The sequence below is a fragment of the Colius striatus genome, chromosome 1, assembly GCF_028858725.1.
Source record: "Colius striatus isolate bColStr4 chromosome 1, bColStr4.1.hap1, whole genome shotgun sequence".
Classification (NCBI taxonomy): Eukaryota; Metazoa; Chordata; class Aves; order Coliiformes; family Coliidae; genus Colius; species Colius striatus.
In genome coordinates, this window is record NC_084759.1 from 130,903,472 (window position 1) to 130,927,240 (window position 23,769).

Below are 23,769 nucleotides of genomic sequence, written 5' to 3' on the forward strand. Positions count from 1 at the left end.
AATAACATTTATAGAACTCTTGGGCCAACAATGATAAATCTCATCAGTTGTCTGTATGTTGGGAAATGGAGGTATCAATACTTGAATTTCATGTGATAGTAGATCTGGGATGTGCATTTTGGTGATACTTATAACAGGAGCCAGGCAAGAAGCATTTGATTTTTACAGATATTTTTGTATAATGCTGTTTTTATCAGACTTGCCCGGTAGGAATGGCAAAAAGCCTCCTGAATTTGTGACTTTATTTCATTGTATTCCTGTATTGAGTTCTGTCTACCTGCTGAAGGAACTACTTCAATTTCTACAAACTCCTAGATAGATGAGGAGCCCACAGAAATGCACGTCTGCTAGGGAATAACAGGGAAAGAACTGAGGACTTGTAGCATAGGGGATGAAAAGTAACAAAAGTAGCTGCTTGGCTTGTTCTTTATGAAGAGGATTATTAAGTATTGGAACAGGCTGCCCAGGGAAGTGGTGGAGTCATCATCCCTAGAGATATTTAAAAGACATAAATGAATTGCTGAGGGACATGGTTTAGTGGTTGGGCTTGGCAGTGTGAGGTTAGTCGTTGGACTTGATTTGAAAGGTCTTTTCCAACCGTAATGATTCTATGATTCTAGAAATACATGAAAACATTTTTTAATTAACAACGGTCATATTTGCAGCAGAAATGTTAATCTGCAAATTAAAACCATGGAGTCAATTAAATAGCAATACAGGAAGCCCTGAGGGATGTTGCACTGCACTGATGATGCTAGCTACAGTGCCTGCAAAAGAGACTTGAAGGCTGAAGTAGTGATAATTTCTGTAAGGTGATTAGGACAATGTAGTTTGAATTCATGAAAATAAAGTAGTAAAAATTGAGTTTGAGGATTTTAGTCTGGGATTTGTTGCTTTTCTGATATTTTAAAAGACAGAAACCATGCTGCTGTTGATTGACATGAGGAATCACATCCTATAGGTGCTGGGTGAGCACTGGTCCAACTGCCAGTACCTACTGCCTGATACAACTTAAGCTGTTCTTTGGCAGAAGAAGAAATCCTGAATTTCAGAGATTCTTCTTGTAGGAGAACAGGAATATGCTTTGCTTTGGTGTCCCCATGCAACTGTCTGCTTTATCTGTAGCAGTAAACAGCCGTACAGGTACCTCTGATACCAGAGGAGTGATCACTTCTGCATTTCTGCTGATGGAATACTTGCTGTTTGATTTTGAGTTTTTTTGGTAGCATTGCTTCCAAGACACGATTTTGTACTTCATACAAAGGAAAACAGGGAGGTCTGCCTGCAGCTCCTTTGTGTAAGCAAGAGACATTGAGAATTCTACCTGGGAGTGGACACAACACTGTAGACAAGTGTTCCATGGTTTTTATATGTTGCTTTTATATGTATATATATATATATATATGTTCATTTATGTTTTATCCTGCTTCTATTTGGCCTTTAACAGAACTGAATATGGAAAAGCTTTCACTGTCTTGAGGCTCTGGATTGTCATAGTAAGCATCATTCTAGTGTTATTTTTTTTCATCTCACAAATCAGAACAAAATCCAGTACATTTTTATGGAAATGAAAAATAGGTGACAGAGAAGGAGTTAGAAATCAGAAATGAAAACTGGAATATGAGAGGGAGAAAGAGAGAGGGAGAAGAATAATTAAAAGACCCTGAAGGAACATAAAAAGGAAAGAAAAAAATCAACCAACCAATGAACCAACCAACCAATGGTACCATGGCACCTGTGCCAAGGGAATTATATAAAGTAGCATTCACTAGCTTCTGTCATCTCAGATGTGCAAATGAATTTCATCAGAGAAAAAGCTGTGGGGTGTCTGACTGTGGAAATTAGCCTTTGAAGAATAGGAATGTTGTATGGGAAAAAAAAACTGTTTGGGTATGTGAGGGAGTGAAATTTGCTATCCTTCAGCAGATCCAGGCAAAGGCAATGTAAATAACGACTCAGGATTCTGTGATTCTTTTAATATGTTTTGGACACTTTTATGGTCTTCTTGCTTTATTGATGACTCTAATGGCTGTGTGTGTCATCCTTCCCAAACTGAAGTTATTGAAATATCAATTGCTCATGACATTATGACTAGACAGGCAAGCATATTGTCCCAAGATGAGAGTCACTGTAGGGAAGAAATTATTCTGTTCCAAGTGAACAACTAGACATTAAAGCTTACTCTCCTCTCTCCAATGTGGACTGGGCAATGGACTGTATCAAATTGTCCCTTAAAAGGGTCTTGCCTCGATAATTATTTAACATACCACAGGTTGGGACTTCTAGATGATAAAAGACTAAGCTGCAGCTTAGTCAGACTGAAATTTGTTCTCTATATAAGCCATGTTTTTGCTAATGCCTAAATCTTGAAAAAAAGGAAACTGTGAAACATTAGTCATATAGAAGACTGCAATCAGATTGTTTTCATTTAGAAGCATCTTTGCCAGTTACCATAAGGTCTTTTAACTCATAGATCAAGGCAATTCATTCGAGATTCTATCACATATTTGTTTCTGCTGTACCAGATCAGCAATTACTTTGGCCTGAATAGAACAAGAAGGAAAAAATAAAATTAACAGAGTGGCACCAGTCTGTACAATTTCCATTAAGGTTAATGGGAGTTTGTTAACTAAATCCCCATGCACAGCACGAAAACATTACCCTTTGGGATGAATTCCCTTCAGGGCTAATAACTGTGTGCGCAGTAGTAAGTCTTCATTATTTGTACAGGTATGTGCTCATGGCGATAGGTGTAAGAAAATCGTGTAAGAAGTGGATATTGATTTTTGTGCAGTTATTCCAGGATATCATTGATGTAATAATGATTTCATCACCTGAAACAGAACAATTGGACAAAATTATGTATTTTATTTATTGTTTTTGTAGGACTTCCTCTCTCTCTCGCTTTTTTTTTTCCCTTCTCTTTTTTGTTTCGTTTTGTTTTATGGGGATGATGAATATATTTGCTTTAGTTCTATACTCAATCTCTATTATATAACTATTAACTCATCATTCACTACTGGCTTCTACTTTCACTTCCTTGATATCTGTAATAATTTTAGAGCATTATTGAATTTGCTAAAATGATTGATGCCTATATATTATACTTTAAGGAAATTCTTCATATGAATTTAGGTTGATGACCTTGGAATTTCACAAGACATCTAGTAGTGAGAATGTAGAGGTGGCCATTACCTTCTGTAGGTTAGGGCCAACACTGAGTATGCTCTAATACCAACGTCTTTCTCTTCCAGAGGAGCACAGTGCATGTCCTTAAAACATGGCATCACTTTACCAGCTTGGAGAATGGGAATTTTCTGTAGGTTCTGTCTACATGTACACCAAACACAGTCATGTTTTACCTGGAGTTATTCAGTAACACAAACAAAATTTAGCATCTCAGAGATGGAGAATATATTTAAGGTCTTGCAAATAGTTAAGGAGACTGTCCAAGCTGTAACCTCCAAAGTGCAAATCCAAACTACTGTTATTCCTTAATTCCTTCAAAATGAGGAAGGAAATCCCTGCCCATCCTATTCTTAGGAGTTTTCTCCAAATCACTAAGAGCCCTCTGTTCCCATTGAAGCTGGCCACAGGACTTGAGGGATTACCTTTCTGTCATAATGCTTTGAAACAAAATTGCAACTTCACTACAAGTTCTGTAGGTCATCTTCAGTTTTTCTGGGTAAATTTGCAATTGATTCTATCTCTTTCTGACCATATTCGTCTTCCACTGTCATCACTTATTTGTAAGTTGTAAACCCCTGATCCCTACCTTATTTTCAACTCTCACACTCTACACTTCATTTTACATTTATTTAAATATAAACAATCATTCTTTGCTTTCTTTGTAACATTTACATCTGTCTAATTGCCACTAAACCCTGTTACATAGTCAAGACAAAGTAGCATCCTGAAGATCACCTATTGAAGGTGCTTGGAAGGCTGCTACATTCTTTCATTGCCCACACTCTAGATAGTGAAACCTAGGAAATTTCATATGATATACTTTGTTATGTAAGCATACTTTCAGGCTTTTTCAGGATAGGTCAATAGGCTGCAATGCCCTGTACTTCTGGCAAGCTTACTTGCTTATCACAGGTCTCTGCAAGTTCACTGGATAATGTTTACCTCCAAGGGCACCTCTCGGATTTCATGGGTCAATGCAACTGCTTCACTTCACCAGTGCCTGACCTGCTCACCTATGTCTGACTTCTGTGTATTTGTCACCATACCTTCACAACAGTCTTCTGCAGCACCACTCCTCTATCCACTACAGGCCACTACTCTTTCCAGGATTCTCTATTTCTGTCCATGATGCTCTTTCATCTTCATATTCAATACCTGTAGCAATCCTGCCACTCGCCATGACTGTTTATCTGTCTTTGGTCTACATTAAGACAGTCCTTCACCCTTCCCCGCTGTTCACCAATCACAGTCAGTTACAGGCCTATGTGAGGTCATAATGTCCAAGATATCTAGTCTTCTGTGAAAATCTGGGGAATGCTACGTACATGAGGACGTCATACTTGACAACTACTTGTCCGTCAAAGACTGCTGTGAAAAGTTCTGGCTTTCTATTATTCTCTCCTATTTTAAAGTAATACTGCCCTTAAGAAACAGCTCACCCAAAGCTGGTGAAGCTCAGCTTCAGTTAGGCACCAAAGTTTGCTCATTAGAGGACTTGCTTTACTTTTCAACTGCTCTGTTCCAGGAGGCATTTGAGAGCACGATGGAAACAGTATAAGTCACAGCTTGCACCGCAAGGGATCCTAGTTTGTTTTTCACCTGTGTGCCATGGTTTGCAAACGATTCTCCTGGAAAGTATTTGTTGGTTTAGGAGCACAGTATCATATCTGGCCACCAACTGGCAAGTCTTTTCACTGAAAAGTTGACATGAAGAATGAAACTAATTCTTCTGCTGTAAACTAATGTTAGTTTCCAGATCTTCATAATGGTCGACTAGCCTTATCAAACTCAATTCCTGTCAGGACAAATCTCACATATTAGAAACCTGCTGGATTATGTTATTAAAGACAGCTCATTTTAGTATGAAAAAAAGTAGGTGTAGTTTATAATACAGTGACTGGTAACCCTCCCAATATCAGTATAGCCATTCTGTAGTAATGTACTGTGCTCCTTGTAATTAATTCTCTATTTCCATTGTTTCATAAAAGATGTAAATATAATTATAGGGTAAACCCAATTTTATTAATGTTGCAGAATTTTAAGTACCACAAAAGACTAATAGGTAGCTCTAAAATGTATTCCTTCATTTGAATGTGTCAGTGGTAATTATCAAAGAAAATAATTGGCATATAATTATGGAGCACTCCAGTGCAATTAAAATCACAATAATAAGTGTAGCCAAGGAACTATATATCAAAAGCTGCAAGCCAAATCCAAGAAGTGATGCAATGAGCATCTTTCTGCTCCCCGGACCCTTGAAAACAGATGGGAAAGTGGAAGAAATACAAGAAGAAGGCAGCTATTTCCATAGTATAAACCTAAGCGGTCTTTCAAGTTGTGGTTTTGTCCAGCTGGGGACAAAGAAAGAGTGTTCACTCATTCCTCCCCCTCCTGGTTGAATGGGGAGGGAAACCAGAAAAAACAGAAAAAAACCCACATAAGTTGAAATAAGATCAGTTTACTAGAACAACAAAAAGAAACTAGTTAAGGAAAATCAGTTCTAACAATAGATGAAGAGATATACAAAGGGGATGGTGTGTGACACACTTGCTCACCAGCCAGGACCCAACACAATGTCTTTGGACCAGCAGCCGAAGCTGGGATTCCCAGGTACCCCTCCCAGCCAGCTATATGTACTGGGCATGACGTCAGTTTGGTATAAAATACCTGTTGGCTGGCCTAGGTCAGCTGTGCATGCTGTACCCCTTCCTATTTTCTGATCAAAGTTAACCCTATCCTAGCCCAAACCAGGACACAAGTAGGAACAGGACAGGGTCAATTCATAAGGTATGATTCTGTCCATGTCCAATGTCAGTGCCTGTATTGAGATATGTGCTCAAATAATGAGTATAAAGTGGTAGGCACCTGTGAAGAACAAAGTTCATCCTGGCTCTCAGCTGCCTGTCCAGCCTCATCGCCTCATTGAGAGGAATAGTAGGAGCTTGAGTACTTGCTGTTGCCTCCTTAATGTGAACTACTCCTGCAGCTTGTCTCCTTTGGCTCCTTGAAGTAGCAGCACTTGCCTTGTGAAGACTGACTGCTAGGCTGAAAATCTGGCAAGATTCATACCCGTGCCTTTCTCCATATCAACACCAAAACTGCTGTAAAAATGTTAGACTTTTAGAAGGACTAGAACTTAAAGTAACTGTCATTAAATGGAGGAGAACAGGGCTAGGAATAAAACATGACTAGGCCAAAAGCTATCCCATGTCTCAAGATATCAGTGGGGACAAGGTCTCCTGTCGCATTGTTCACGGCATAGTGTCTCGGTTCCTTGTAATTCTGGTTTCCAGTTTTCATGTCCTTTATTGTTGAACCAAAAACAATAGAAAAATGAAGGTGAGAATTAGATGAGTACTCTTTTGTCATGGTTTTATGAGGAGCTGCTTTTGCTTGTTAAGGGCGGGGGCGGGGGGGCCTGCAGTGGAGACCTGCTAAAGAGCTCTCAGAGTTTCCCCTGGCTCTGGGGTTCGGACTCACCTCCAACTCGGTCAGGCCAATCTGGCACCTCTGTGATCACTATTTAAAATATTTAAAATATTTGAAATGCATAGAGGGAGTTTGAAGGGAAGAGAAAGATGTAGGTGACCACACAGACCCTACAGCCAGGAAAAGACAGAAGTGATGCTGGACCAGAGATGTCCTTGCAGCTCATGATGAACAGTAGAGACCCAGTGCCAGAGGGGATGAGAGCTGGGGACTCTGGGTCAGAGGGAACGAGCAGTTTAGACCCCAATCCAGAGAAGATGAACTGGGGTTGCAGTGCCCGGTCAGAGTGGCGTGTGTGGGAGACCCTTAGCTGGATCAAGGGAGGACTGGCGAGGAGCACTTCTCCTAAGGAGTGTGATAAGCAGCAAGAGAAAGTCAGGAAAGGACTGACTGCACCCCCCCTATTCCCTGCCCCCGGCACTGCTTATGGAGGGAGAAGGCAATGATACCAGTCTCAGGGCTCTGAGCCTGGGAAGAGAGGAGGGGTGGGAGTAAAGGTGATCTTAAACAGTTAGTTGCACTTCCATAATTTGCCCTACTCTCTATTATTTTTCCGTTGGATCTTTCTGTTTGTTATGTTTTATTTCAAGGCAGATTAAATTACCTCGCTGTTATGTCCGAGACCACAAGCAGAAATTAAGCCCTCCCTGTCTTTCAGGAGTTCCGAAGTCTGTGTTACATTAGTCTAATCATGGTCTTTTGTCCCTGGATGGATTTAAATCATGACATCTTTTCACTACTAAATTTTCAACATACAAAAGCATTCACATGCAAGGGAACAAGAACGAAAAATGGAAAGTTGTCTCTTGGCAGCATTTCTGTATTAATCTTTATAGTTAATTCTCATTACTGAAAACATACTTCCCATGGCTTCTGTCTTGACATGATTTTTTTTCACCTGCATACAATCTCTGTATTTGAGCTTTTCTTGCTCTCAATGGATTTCTGTCTTTATTCTGTCATGTTCCTGTAACAGTAGCAGCTGTATTTATTATAGATTGCTTTTATAACTAATTATAACACTTCAGTTATTAACCATACAATAAACACCAAATAAATTCTTCATAATTTTATAGCTATTAATTATTGCTTACTATTTTGTTCAATTGATGGTAAAAAGTGCACTACAACTCTAAATTGAATATTACTTTTTTTTAAAATGTGAATCTATAAATATATCATAATTAGATATTAACCTATTTCTGCTAACTGTAGGAAAGCAAACTGTATTGGAATGAGATTTTAATGGAAAACACATTTATGACTGATCAAAAATATTTTGGGATTTATATCAATTCAATTATTGATTTCAGGGAGAAATCCCCACAGTTCCAGAAAGATGTGCTGTTTGCAGTACTATTTTTTATAGACTATATTTTTTTTCTGATTTAAAATGCTGTTTCAAGATGAAATTTGTCTACATGTTATTAATACCTAGGTATTTAAAAAATCAAAAGACAGAATAAAAATGGTCAGACATTAAAATTGAGCCAAACAAAAGGTTTTTTCTTGCTGCTGTTTTCATTTTTGCAAGCACCCTGAAGGTACAGGACATGCTGATCTAAGTCAGACTGGGAGGGATGTTGGACTAGATGATCTATCGAGGTCCTCTCCAACCCTTAAAATTCTGTGATTCTATGTGTGATTGTGGGAATCTTCTTCTTTCCTGCCCTGAGCAATATGTCTTGCATGTTGCTCTCATGGTGCTTCCAGTAGTTGATCATTCAAGTGTGGATCTAGATGAAAATTAATTTCTCTTTAAAACTAGGATTTACTCAGCAGTAAACAAACTAAAGAAACTCACTATCCAGTCACGTTAATGTGACTGCTGGCTACAGGGGATGGAGGAGTAGGTGTGTAGCCACATGGCTAGGGGCAAGGAGGAATTTGGGACCACAGCATCTGTAATTTACACCAGGCTGAATTAATAAGAAATGGCAACCTACCAACTGCCTGCATGAGTTCTGAACCTGCTCAATGAGGTGCTCAGATGGATAACAGAGAGAGGACCAGCAGAGGCTGCCTTAGAGAATAATAAAGCATGATATTCTGGCTCAGGACTCACTCTCAGTGCTACTCTCTGTATTTGCATACAGCTCTGTGGGAAGACCAAAAGCTGCTTTTTCCTTTGGTGAGGGCAGAGGCAGAAGGTTTGAATACCAAATCAATCTTCCTGGAGGGTCAAAATTCAAGCAAGGGTTTCTAATATAGGTATATATATATTAACATATATGTATATATATCTATGTGTATGTATACTGTACATGTGTATACATCTATATCTGTACTAACGTGTGGACCATGGGGAATTATGGTGGAGTTATATAAACTTGTATATGTGTGCTTGCTTTTAGTCAAAAAGAAGCATTGCAATTAGTTGTATTTTTTTTTGTAAACCATCTCTATAAATATTTGAAAAGAGCTAACACATGTTGAAAATATTTAGTTAACAGTCTTTGTTGAAACAAAATTTAAGAAAGCTCTAAAATGATAATATCCTACCAGTATTAAGAGGTCATGTCATGTATGTGTGAATGTTGCAGTTGAAGCCTGTTTCAGCCAAAACATCTGTCCAGTTACCTGTGACTAATGTGTGCATTTTTTTGGCAAAAGCCCCACTCAAAATTTTTAATAGTGAATGATAAAGTTATATTTGTAAAGTTTTAACATCATGTGCAAAAGTTACATAGCCATATCTGGATCTATGTGGTTACTGCTATTCATACTACTGTTGGTGCATGAAACGTGATAATCCAGTGTGTTTTGAATAAACACAGAAGATAGATCCTGTATTATCAAGATTATCATTCAAGTATAAGAACAGAGCAACAAGATAAATTGCAGTGGGAATACAAAGAATCAGTACTATGGACCGTGCTCTTAAACTTTTGTAAGTAAGATTTCAATCAGACCAAAGAACTTTATAGTTAAAGATATTACAATACCTTTAAATGATCCTTGGCCACAACTGCAATATTTGGGAATATTTGTGTAATATAAAGACCAATAAGGATAGATAGTACTGCAAGGCAAAGACAATTTTCTGTATTGTTTTTTTAGTAAGCCAAAATATGTTACTAATTTGTTGCCATGCCTTGGTCTGATAACTTCTTGTTTGACAAATGCTGCTTAAGTCTGCTACTTTTTTTTCTTCTTTGGTTTCCATGACCCCAGTTTTGCAGAATGACTCTGGATATCTCACCCCAGAATACTCTCCCTACTGCATGTCAAGAACAAAAAGCATCTTGTAATCAGTATTAAACAAATAGATTTGGTGATGTCTCCTACAAATGGACCAGTTTTGCTTGAGATATTTACTGAAGACTGGTAAAACACGTAAAAGAAACACCCAACTCAACTTCCCCTCTTTTTTTTTTTTTCTTTTGATCTCAATCCTGATAAACTGATAAACTTAGTTAATAGTATCATTTGATGTGTGATGACCTGAGAACTGTTCATGTATGTTATTACTTAACCCAGTGATATTAAATGTGAGGAAAGTGAATTCTATAGCAGTTTGTGTTATGAGATCATATCCTGAGGTTCTTCCTCAAGCAAGCAGTCACTGAAGGATCACACTATACTGAGGCACTTAAAGCTTAGCATAATGCGAGTTTTTGCTACAGGAATTGCTTCCTGTATGTTCAGCTTCTGAATGCTCCTGAAGAACAAACTTAGGATACAAGTTTAAGTGTGTGAATTTATTGCAGCTTTAAAACCAATGGCTAGATTCTTCAGGCCTTAGTAACACTAGTATAAAGAGATATTTTTTCCCCATTAATTTAAGACATCTTTGACACCACTCATGAGTGGTTATCATAATGTATAGAGGGAGATATATTGGAGAGTAAATGCATTAGAAGATATAACTAAGGATTGTAAAGCCTAACTTATGGGAAAGATTAGGTTTGGGTATCTTTTACCTCTTAGAAATAAGCAAAACTTGTAAAACTCTCCTGAGAGCAGCTAGCTTTTTCTATGCAAGATTTGGGTATTTTGTTCTGTAGCATGATGTGTGTGTGGCTTTGTTACATAAGCTCCTTTTTCTGAACTTGTAATGTTTATCAGAAAATAATAGTACTTGCTAATGCCATTCAGTATGGCAGAGGTCTAAGAAAAATTGGCAGAAATATGCTGATGCAAAGGTACAAAATGTTCAATATGCTGCAATATATGTATAAAACTGTCTAGACAGATAAACTATGTGATTTTTCAGTGTTCTAATGTAAAACAAGCACAAAGATTTATGAAAATGACAAAATAAGCATTACTTCTAATGAGACACAAAATGAATTTTAAGATGTGGATCAAGGTACTTGCTGCTATGGGTATGTAGCACCATATTTATTACAAAAATCTGGTAGTGATTTCCTGTAAATTTCAATTTGTATGATACCATCAGGTTTGGACTAACAAACGTTACATTTTTACTTTGCTAATTCATCTCCCTCAAGACACAAAAAACTTTGGCATTGTATCAGGTTAACATTCATATTCTACATTCTATCTGCTAAGCGTCTTTTTCATAGTTGAAAGTTAATAGCCCACCCAACTCTTACAGCTCTAGAAGTGATTTTTTCAACTTTCTACATAAATTTTCATATTTCAATGTCAACGCAAAAATAAAATCTTACTAAAATATGTTTTTGTTGAATGTCGTTGAGAACCTCCAACTTTATAATATATCAAGCTTTACCAAACATAGCTATGGTAACAACATTTGCTGACAGTTTATTCCCCATCTAAAGTTAAATTCTGTGTTTTCTAATCTCACCTAAGAGAAAATAACTCAATATTCTTGTAGTATTTGATCATTGATGTACCTTGACTTACTCAGTCATAGATCTATGGGTTTAAAAGGAAATGACTTTTCAAAGCTGGCATGGAGCATGCTGTACTTAAGTTTTGTTTCTGCTTATTCCTGATGAGAGCTATTAAGAAGAGAAATGTTTTTTTTCTCAAGTAACCAGAGTATTGGGACATATAACAAACCAGCATCATTAGCTTTCCTCTGTCTGATTGATATTGAAAGTATATGAAAATACTACTGACTCTTAAGTCTAAATAAAAACAGGTGGTTTTTTTCCCTTAATTTGCTCTTTCTTCAATCAGCACATTCAGATTCCAAAATAACTCTGACCTTTTCATCTTGCTGACAGACTGGCCTATGTCCAGATTCAAGTGTGTTCAATTTTCAAGTCATAACCTTTAATGATTCCCATCTAAATAGCTCTGTTAACTTGGTGTATCTGTGCCAAATTACATCATTTAACAGCCTAGCCTGACAGTCTTGTTAAAACATCAGGAGGAAAGCAATTGTATCATAATCTGTATTATTTATTATAAATTAGTCATCAGACTGCAGCACAACCTGAAGAGCAAGGAACTACTCAGTGGTGAGATTATGAACTAATGACAACTCTAGAGTCCCCATTACTCTCTAGACCAGAGGTATTGTAGCATGCGATATGATAGAAAATCCATGGTAGAGATACCTTCATCAGTCAGGTTCCACTCCACTGAACAGAGAGCTGTTAAACAGACTCTTTTTTAACTGACATAGAGGTGGCCTGTGTGACAACAGTGAGTCACAGCAGCCTATAATGTTAGGCACTTCGATTGCTTACTGTGCTATGCAGTTAATTGGAGAAGACTTGATAGTAGGAAGTAGGATGTCAGATATTGGGGAGAAAGAAAGGCATAAAGTCTGCACTATTAGCTTTGGAATAATCACTCTAGAATGATCTACCATTTGAGACAGTCCATAAACGCAGTACTGTGCCTCTAGTAGTTGCAACGATAAAATGTTTAGGAAAAAATAGGAACAGTACAAACATTTATGACACTTTTACTAATATGCTCCAGATTGCAGCTACTTTCAGTTCATACTCCTTGCACTTTGCTTATCTAGTAACCTCCTGTTAATCTAAGTCTGGTATAGTTTCTTCTTGAAACATCATAGAGTAGTGCACCCACAAAATCTTTTGACAAGAAAAATGTACTACTCACTTCAATAATATCTATGTCTTTTTGCTTGTTTTGAGTCTTACTCCCAATAGCTTACCACGGCTTTGTCTAAGGCTCTTTAGTTTTTGTCCTGAAAGAGACAACAACCAACCCATTCACATTGCCTTTCCTTATGTCATAAAATTTTATACATTTCTTCAAAGTTTTCCTTAAGATTGCTCTTTTTTAGAATGAAAGACCTCAGTCTACTCACTGATTCCTATGTAGCTGTCATAGCAAAGATTTTATGATGGTTCTTGCTCTCATTTGAACCCATTTGTAGTCTGATTTATCTCTTTAGAGATAAATGGAGACTGCATATTGAATTCAAGATGTGCATATAGTGTAAGTTGTTGTGTTTCAACACTATTTTTTTTGTTACTATTCCTTTGCTAATGGAACATAATGTTTGCTTTACTTCTTGGATTTTACAAAATATTGAGATGATATTTTCAAGGAACTTTCTGTTTCAACCCCAAGATATTGCTGCTGACTGGTATAGGTGAATTCAGACTCCAGCATGGTACATTTGAAACTGACTTTAACCCATGGATATTGCTTTATATTTATTTACACTGAAAGCCATTTACCATTGTTCAGGCTTTTATGCTTATAAAGCTTTGCTACAATATTTCACAGTCTGCTCTTATCCTTGCTACCCTGAAAATCTTCATCAGCACAATTTGTCTTCTCACTGCTTATCTCTTTTTCCAGGCCACTTTTGATAACTCTGTACAGTGCTGATTCTGTAAAACTGCTTCCATGACTTCCTTTCAACAGTACAGCAACTCCTTCTACTTTGTTTCCTGTTGTTTCCTGTTTACCAATTATTTATCCACCTCAAGACCTCTTGCCTTATCTAAAACGTCGCATAGTGTTACCGTGTTTCTTCCCTTTCTTTAGATGTTTATGCTAATGCTGTAAGTGTCCAAGGAGGTTTTGAATTCCACCCTAGCAAATAAGACAGCCAGAACACTTTCATTATCTTCATCTTAATCCCCTCACAGTAAAGCCTCTGCAAATATAACCAGCCTTCTTTTTACTGCTGCTGATCTTTGGTGAGAGATTTCAAAGGGAGACACCATGCTGAAAGGGATTGTAACATGTGATTTGGAGAACACACTTAGTAAATAAAATACAAACCCTTCAAAATATTTGTCTTAAGGGTGATTCAAAATTGAATCTTTCAACACAAAATTAATTTCCCCATATGCATATTTGTTAATATCCCAGATCAAAAATTGAGTGATTAAGCAATATTTTAAGATGTCATACCTCTGTTTTTCAGTTTGATATCCCAACCACTCTCTTTTTTTAGATTTTATTTTTTCTCCCACTCCAATTTTTTTTCTTGAGATTGAGTCAGCTAGAGTGGGGATTCAGTCTCTATTTCATTAATTCTCCTGCTGGTAACATGCCTGTTATCTGGTCTAAAGATTGACTTCCATGATCTCTCAACTTCATCTGGAAAATTGTTCACGGTAGAAATCTCTGTACACATTAGTATATCTCATTCTCTCAAGAGGAATTGCATTTTGCCCTTTTTAATGTTAACTCTTTGACCTCAAGAAGTTTGTTGATTTTATTATTGATAATCAAGTTTACTAGAATGTATTTTACAGAATATTGGCTTATTTGCAAGCTAATCTGGCCCTGAACATAGTCAGGCCAGAAGATTACGTGTTTTTCCATTGACACTGCCAAAATACAGGAGGTGGTAGAGTAGACATCCTCTTCCATTTCTCTTTGAGGAAGTCTGGTTTGGGTGGCTTTTTTTCAGTTTTACATTTTATTATTATTTCTGGTAAAATTGTGATATGCTTTTGTAGCAGGAAATATGTGTCGTTGAAATAGAAGAAATTTAATGATAAAGTTATTCTAAACAAATAGGGAAGATTTTGCTTTACATTTGAAAGTCAAATTTTTCATTCCATAGTAATTAGTGGCCATAGATGAATATTTGGAAAACAACCAGGAAATTTTACTAATATTTAAATCCAAAATGTACATTCTTAAGGAAACCTGAAATATTTGTTACCTCCATGTACGTTCTCCACTAAGTACTGTGGTAATGTATGGGCCTGTGCCTTTTTTGCATTTGTCAAACTTGACAATCTATTCTACATTTGTACTTGAGTTGCTAACAGCTCATTTGCATTATGTTGTGTGCTATTGAATAGTTCCATCTTCTTCAGGGGAAAGATACCTGTGTTTTTAGGCTTCCTGTATAATTTTCCATTTAGAAACACTTTCTGTCTATAGATGAGTGGGAAGATTTTGTTTGGAGAGGTTGTAATGCCATGAAGAAACTTTGCAAAGGATGTGCAACGCTAACAACTTCATTCCACAGTGCTTTATCTAAGGAATTAAGTTTATATAGGTTTTTTTTTAAAGTGTTTTGGACAGATCGCTCATTCCAAGGTGTTCTGTTCTATGCTTATACACACTAGTATATTCTTTAACTGTTTAAGTTGAGGTGGGAGTGAGTTAAATAAACAGGATATTAACACTGACACTGTTGGTGGAAACGAAGAAAGATAAAGGCAAACTGTCAAAATGAGTAAATTATTGCAGCTTTGCTATGGTCTGAAATTTGGATTTGAGTGTGTCTGTTTCGTATATTGTCAAACAGTTAAAAATAAACCTAGTTCTGTGAACTAGATGGAGTTTACCTTTCCTGTCAGTGAATGTCTGTACTTTGCATCTTTATACTTGTCCTATGTGTGATTGGATGTCAGGAGTGGTACAGCTTCTTGGAGCTGTTAAGGATTGTACTGCTGTTGCAAGAGAATCTGCAGCCATTAATGAGGATCTTATTTTGCTAGGCACTATATGGCAATACATTAAAGTAATATATACCCCAGATAAATAATTACAGTAGAAAAGAGGAAGTTTGGCAAAAGGTAAAAAGACCAGTTTTTTAAGGAAAATATGAAAATTGTAAGATGTAGCCATACACTCATATTTGTTTACTGTATTATTTGAACACCTCTCAATCCATGATATATTTATCTTCACAAACAACTTGTGATAGACAGAAGTTCCATTTTCTCAATTTAATCAGTCACAGAAAGAATATAATTACATCTCCATGTCAAGATGTAGGTCTTGACATCTCATGTAGACTAGTGCAGTGACCTTCCTTTTCACAGTATAACTAATATACATTTTAATATTCATGCTTTGAAATACACTGATTTTGTGTCTTGGGTACAAGAACAGAAAAAAGACAATCCTTGTAAAGATAGAGATTTAAGATTTTTTGCACAAAACATAGACACTTTCACAGTCACTGTCTGAATCTGGCAATGCCATCTCATTCCATCACATGCTGTCCATGCAGGGGGCCAACAGTTCAATATTTGACTCAGCTTTTATCAAATGTATGTGACCAGAGTACTGTGCTAGTAACAAGAAATTGCATTTTATTTGCATTATCACATCGCATTGTTATTTACCTCAATTTCCAGGGCTAGTAACAAGAGTGTAGACATTAATTTTGAACAATTGCATTTGCAGACATGACTGATCCATTTGGTGATGGAATAAATGGAAAAATGATTACTTTTTCTGAACTAGCACCTGTCTCTTTTCTTTTCTTTTCTTTTCTTTTCTTTTCTTTTCTTTTCTTTTCTTTTCTTTTCTTTTCTTTTCTTTTCTTTTCTTTTCTTTTCTTTTCTTTTCTTTTCTTTTCTTTTCTTTTCTTTTCTTTTCTTTTCTTTTCTTTTCTTTTCTTTTCTTTTCTTTTCTTTTCTTTTCTTTTCTTTTCTCTTCTCTTCTCTTCTCTTCTCTTCTCTTCTCTTCTCTTCTCTTCTCTTCTCTTCTCTTCTCTTCTCTTCTCTTCTCTTCTCTTCTTTTTTCTCTCTACAAACTGTCTCGTTATTGCTTTTCTAGTGTGACTAGTATTACCAATGTCAGTAAAAGCTGTCTGATTACATTAACTGAAGTCATTAGAAGCTTGCTGTCTGTGTGTGCTTGGTATTTTTTATCTATTTAGTAATCATAGACGGATAAAATGTTTAAGGCCCAGATAGTTTGTGTTTTTAAAAAGGAAGTTTACATGTTTCAGATTTTATATTTTATGCCTTTCTATTTCCAATGTATGTTCTTTTTTAAATCATAAGAAAGATTATCAGACTCAGTCAACAGTTAATTACATCTGTTCAGCTTTTTTCTACCCTTCAGTGTTTCTCTTTTCTTCATAAGAAGATACACAGCAGAAATATATTTCTTTGGACACATATTTTAAAATAACACTTACTTTAATATATGCCTTATATATAACTATGTTCCTTTAATGTAGGATGAGTAATGAGTGATTTTATTGCGAGAAAATCATTGAAATACAGAATCATAGAGTGGTAGGAGTTGGAAGGGACCTTTAGAGATCATATAGTCCAATCCCCCTGCTAAAGCAGGTCCACCTAGATCAGATCCCACAGGAACGCATCCAAGAAAGTCTTACTAAAACGTAGCATTTAACTGTGAATTTTGTATTTATAGAGTTGCTAGTAGCCATATGCTAACCACAGCAAAGTCTGAGTGTCTCTCAGTTTATTGGTTTTGCTCTTTTTGTTGTCTTGACTGTGACACACAAATACGATGCCCTTAGCATCTTATGCTTTAGCTCACATTAGAGGTGTCTGAATAAATTGTTACTTCATCTTGAAGTGACATGACTGTCACTTGAAAAATGCATCATTGGGATGAGGTGAGATGGGAGTCAAACCGGCTTGGCAGAATAGTGGCACTATGAGAAACCTTTGATCTGGATACACGGTACTGCACCGTCTACATACTGTGCTCTTATGGAGCAACAGGACTTCTCCACAAGCTCCTATTGCAACAGAGAGTTTCATAGAGGTGCATCTCCTCAATCTGTTGCCTGTCCTGCAAGGGCTGGAACTGAAAATCTGTGAACTGAAAGAGATTAATAAAAGTGTGGTAATTCTGTTATAGTGGTTCAAAAAAATCCCACATTATGGTTGGACAAATATACCAGCCAAAGTAGGTGAGAAATACAGATATGCTGCTAACTGTAGAATGACAAAATACTCATTTCATACCTAACTTTTGTAGAAACCTGAGTTCAATGATAAATCGAAATTTTTAGGCAGAGAGAGTTTTTCTACTTGTCTAGCTATTATGCTTGTCTGGCCATGTTTCATAACATTCAGCTTTTAGTTAAAAAGAATAACTACCTACTGAGATTTCACTAGTCAAATTATAATCTGCAGGAGTATATTATTTATAAACATCTATTTGAGCTTTCATAGTTATCATATTTTTTTTTTTCTACTATAGCCTTGATGATGAGAATTTTGCAATAAATCTTAGACTTTCAGTTCAAGGAAGTGTTAATATATTTCACTGTTAAGACGTGAAGGAGAAAAAGTCTCTTGGAAAAATCTGAATTTTATTCAGCCTTACATTTCCACTATAAGACAGAAAAAAAAAGCTATACGGAGTGCTGTTAAAGTCCTGCTTTAAACTACTTGTACATATTAGACTGAAAGAAATTAATTATTTTTCTTCATGTGCTGATTGAAAAGCGAACTGGACCTTCTCAATTTTCTTTCCTTTGACTTTAATGCTGAGTTTTCTTATTGAAATGAGGAGATCTAATTCAACTTTATAAAATAGAAAAGAAGCCAGGATATAAATATATCTTGAATAATTCAGAATCAGCTTCCACTTTTGAATTTTTATTGGAAGAGCTTTGCAATATGGAATATAGATTTGATGAAAAAAGGATCATGAAATCTGTTATCTACATAGCAGTACTTAGTCATTTGAGTAAAATAATCAGGAAGTGCAATGCCATAGACATAGAACAATGCATAGCTAAGAATAAAGTGCTGTGGGACATAAGCCGTAAGTGAAAAAGGACTTGACTAAGGATGACTATATTAAGTAACAAGTGAACGGTCAGACAAAAATGACATTAGCCAGCACAATGCACTAGCTTTAATAACACATCTAAAGTACAATGAATAAGCAATGGTGATTATGAGTTTTCAAAATAGAAGACTGATAGCATTTCCTTAGAGAAAATATTCAATTATATGCACTACCACGTGTATCAGACACTATTTAGTGGATGTCTCTAGTAGGTGGTTATAAATCTACTCTGACAATGAGAAAAAACAAGTTCTAACTTTTAGTAATGTTTGCAATACAACGAGCACTCTGGGAATAAGTTAGCTGAGCCAGTCGTCATAACAATAATGATAAAAGGTGCATACAAACAGGCAACTGGAACTACTTAAAAAGTGGGGAAAGGAGACTTAACAGAGGAGTAGCTGGTATAGATCTATATTTTGGTGTCTCAGTAGAACTGAGTATCTGATATTAATTCATGAAAAGCACAGCTTTCCAGCATATTTTTGTTCAAATATACAAAGGTTGTATTCTTCATCTCGTATTTTCTCTCAACTTATCTGATTAATTTTATTTGCAATCTGCGCAGTCATATGAACGTAAGCTGGAAACAACTAATTAGATAAGACTGTCTTTCCACTTGCCAATGTGGAATATAGTCCCTCAGACAGAGGACACATTCTTGATTTTAGCCAAAAGCTGATGAGAAGCTTCCTGATGTTCACACATTGAAATTTAAACTCTCATCTGTTATTATTATATTTACAGCAAATGATTACCAGAACATCTGCTCATGCCCAATACATTTTTACTTGCTTCTCTTAAAGCTGACTTCCCCAGTGGACTGATGAAAGAGACATTCTGCAGCTCATTCTACTCTTTGAAGTAACATTGATCAGCTGAAGAAATGTCAGCTGAAAGTGATGTGGTGATCTTTTGAGTTCATGTTGTAGCTATAATGGAAATGAAAGCAAATTGTTGGCAATAAGAATAGTAGGATTTCCATCTAACTCCATTTTTTCCTAAAATCAGGAACCATTATGAAACATTCAGCAAGTGCATGTTTGGTGTTTACATGAAGTTGCCTGCATTTATAGGCTTGGAATAGATTAAACACCAGCTCTAAGATATGATACAGCTTTATTTGGAAATTGATATAAATTAGACGCAAAACAAACAAATCATTGAGCCTGAGAGTAGAGGCTTTTCTGAGGTAAATGAGTAAAACAGTCTTTTAGACTTAGACATATGTTTAGACTATGACTCATATGTCTATTTAAAACTTTTCTTAATACAAAGCTTTTGAGAAAAAGAGCTTTCTGGGAGGCAATTTTCAGCAGAAGATGCTAAGTTTCCATGGATATGGCTTATGTTCCCAGCTTTGAAGAATAACATTGTTGATTGTAGTGACATTAAGCTATGTCTATTAACATTACTTCTCTACACATATGCAACTGTTTGTACATGTAACAGTTCCTGACAGGTGGGGCACCTGGGTTTTGCATTTAAACCCAATATGTAACCCAGCTATATTTCTCATCAAAATGGACACTCCATTTCAGTTTTCTTGTCTCACTTCTAAATTTCAGAATATATGAGGGAGTGCAAATAGGGGTTCCTGCTCCCCTGAAGCAAGGAGACTGTCCTGATGCCTACACACATATGGGTCGAAAAGTGAAAAGTGTTAGTATGCCTTAGCACCAAAGCCCCAGCATGCACAGAGCTACAGAAAAATCATTAATTTTAGACTCTAAAGTCTCCATCAACTTCCACATCCTTCTCAAAGTATGTCCTCATAGCTACTTTCTAATCTCCCTCCCAACTTCTGTTCATTTCCAGAGTGAAGCATTCATCTGAATAATTTACTAATGTAATTTGTTTGTGTGCACTGATAAAAATTCTGTATCAACATGCCTGCATTTCATTCCATTAGCGTTACTACTCCAACCTGGGTTGGGCCTGCTCACTTGTAAGCAACTATTAAGCTTTGGATAAAATTGAAAACAGGAACTTAAAGCAAAGCCCACTCAGAGCAGAAGAAATGGTTTTGTCTTAGTTGGTTCAAATAACCACTAAAGACTACTAATGAAGGCAGATGACTTACAAAATATCTGAGTGTAGAAGCCTAGTTGTAATAGAAATTGGTTATTTACCATGATTGTCTACTGTTGCATTATTGAGTTAGAGCTGACATCTTAAAATACATTGTTCTCACTATTTTATGTTTCAGAATAAGAGCCAAGGATTAAGTTTTGTCCGTATACATGCCCCTTGGCAAGTACTTAGTCGAGAAGCGGAACTCCTTAAAATAAAAATGCCCACTAAAAAGGTAAGAAATTTCCATCTTTGGTCAATTAGTTGTATTAGTGGAGGAGGAGGAATCAGAATTGTAGTTGAATGTATAGAAGCCCATGGAATTAGTTTATTTCAAAATCAGGGTGAAAGTACTATCAGGCTTATTCTACCACACTCCCAATTATTTGGAGGTGATTTATATTCAGAATTGTATTTAAAATGGGATTTTCAAAGGCCACAGAGTTAGCTGGCTGGCAGTCTGCATTCAGAAGAGTGATGGCAGAGGTGAGTTTTAAGAAGGGCTTGGAAAGCTGAGAGGATAGTAGTTATTTGGATTTTCATCAAGGAACTTTCCTCAAAGGTGAGATGCAGTATGGGGGTTACTATGACAGCCGGTGATTGCTTTAAGATTTCTCTAAAGTCTGGGTATTCTGAGAGAGTTAGTCTGTTTTGGTGGTATCAATGACTTATCTGAATTCAGACTTACCAATTGTCATTAAAACTGTCTGACTGTCTTCCTTACAGTCTTTACAGTCTGCTTTCATCAGAGTTGCTGGCAAACATTGTAAATTCTGAGTAGGAGATCCCAACATTTTTAGTCTTGAAATGATTTAGCATATCTAATAATTCCACTGAAGTCAGGGGAACTGCCTTATGCTTTCAGTTAATAATACTAATCCATTGCACTATTAAATGCTTATTCCACCCCATTACCATTAGAATGAAAGGATAGACTAATTTTACTTTATTCCATGGAGTACTTTTGGTTTGTTTCTTTGTTTGTCTTTTTCAATATTGATTGTTTTCACCTAGCAAAAGCTTCAGTGTTATTCACATCTCATGGTATTAAAATCTCTCACTGTCAGAAGCTTGGCTAAGCTAATCTTGCATACTCTTCCTGCATTGTATTTGCATACCAGGAAAAAAAATTCTAGTTTCTTCTAATCAGACTTTGAAAGTGAGTGTCTTTTGGACAACTATGGTACCTCTGTCCTTTCTGACACATTGATGAAAGTGCAGGATCTTCCTAAAAATAGACTTACATATTAATCACCTTTCTTTGATCGCTTCCCAACTTCATTTCTTTTGTTCAGTTTTAGTGCCTGTTTGCTTCTTTTTCCTTCCCTCTTAGGAATTTTCCCCTCCTAGTTTTTTGCAGATACATTGAACCAAATTTTAAAACTATTTTAATTGATGAGTGTTGTCATCATATTGTTCTGACTTAAGATCAGGAGCTGATAGTTTCCAATGTCTGCTCTAGTCATTCATGAACAGATTCACGTACTCTTCTCTAAGCTGAATATGCAAAAATAAAGCAGAGTATGTCATGAGGCCCAAAGACACTGGATCATCTGGGATAAAGACATTTTCAAATATTGACAAATCACTTAATTTAACCGCTATATAATTTACATTATTTATAGCTTCCTTTCCTTTAAAGCAATAGATTTCAATGAACAAATCAGAAAATGTGCATACTTCATTTTGAATGAGACTGACATATAAATGACTAATTTATTGAATAGCGTGACAAATATTCAAAGAGTAAATGAACGTGCAGTCATTGATTAAGCAGTTGTGAAAACAGTATTTGGGTTTGTACTTAAAATTTGTTTTGGTGTGTAGAAGATGACAAAATATGGCTACCAAGAAGGAAAATAGATCTCAATTTTCCCAAAAATTCACCCTAGATAATATATTGTTTTGTATAACTTCACAGAATCACAGGATGGTAGGGGTTGGAAGAAATCTCTAGAGATCATTTAGTCCAACCACCCTGCTAAAGCAGGTCAACCTAGATCAGGTCACACAGGAATGCCTCCATGTGGGTTTTGAAAACCTCCAGAGAAGAAGACTCCACACCCTTCCTGGGCAGCCTGTCCCAGGGCTCCTTCAACCTTACAGTAAAGTAGTTTCTCCTGTATTTTCAAACTTTAAAATGCTATATCATTTTGAGAAAGATTGCTGACAAGTTTCATTGATTATATTATTTTTCTATTCTCTCATCTGCAGAAATGGAACACTACCAATGCAAACATGACAGGAAAATATTGCTTATGTGTAATGATTTTTGCAATTAAAGATAGTTGGAAGAGAAATTTCCTGTGAAGAAAGAAAATATTCACTTTGAAAAACTGAAATCTTGTTTTTTTGGGGACTTAGCAACACTGAAAAATTCTTTCAGTCAACCAGTAAAAATAAAATTCTGGGTTTTTTTTTCAGAGAGACAAAAAAGTTGTTTTCAAGGCAATCATTGAGACTTGGTGGAATGCATTGCACAACTGGAATGCTGGAATGGAGGGCTATAGCCTGTTCAGGAGGTATAGACAGGACAGGTGACATGGAGTATCTGTACTTTATGTAAGGGAGAAGTTTGACTCTACAGTCCTTGCAGTTAGGGATCATATGGTTAAGAGCCTCTGGTTGAGGATTAGGGATGGGAAAACAAAGTAGACAATGTTATGGGTGGCTACTATTGATTTCCTATCCAAGATGATAATTTTTTTTATAGGAAATTGTGAGACATTTCTGGATTGGTAGCCCTTGTCCTTATGGGAGATTTCAACTTCCCAGGCATTAATTGGGAATACGATACTTCAGTGACAAACAAGTCTGAGAAATTTCTACAGTATGTTGAAGATAATATTTTGTCAGAACTATTCAGTGAGCCAGCTAGGAAAGATGCCCTCCTAGACCTGAAGTTTGTGAACAGAGAAGGTCATGTAAGAGATACAATTGTAAGTGGCTGTCCTGCACACAGTGATCACAAAATAGTTGAGTTTAAAATTTTCAGTGTCATGAGAAAAGATCAGATTTGTTATGCTAGGTTTTGAAAGAGCAAACTTTAAGCTATTCAGGGAGCTAGTTAGCTGTGTCCCTTGGGAATCTACTTTTGAGGTCTTAAGAGAT

The 23,769-nt window shown here is 36.3% G+C and overlaps 1 protein-coding gene across 1 annotated transcript in view; it reads left to right on the top strand.

Annotated features, from left to right (window-relative positions):
• Positions 1-23,769, top strand: part of ANO2 (anoctamin 2) — a 185,868-nt gene that overhangs the window by 14,945 nt on the left and 147,154 nt on the right. Inside the window, exon 4 of the mRNA XM_062007412.1 lies at positions 20,795-20,893. Coding sequence (XP_061863396.1) covers positions 20,795-20,893 — 99 coding nt within the window. The remainder of the gene's footprint in view (positions 1-20,794; positions 20,894-23,769) is intronic.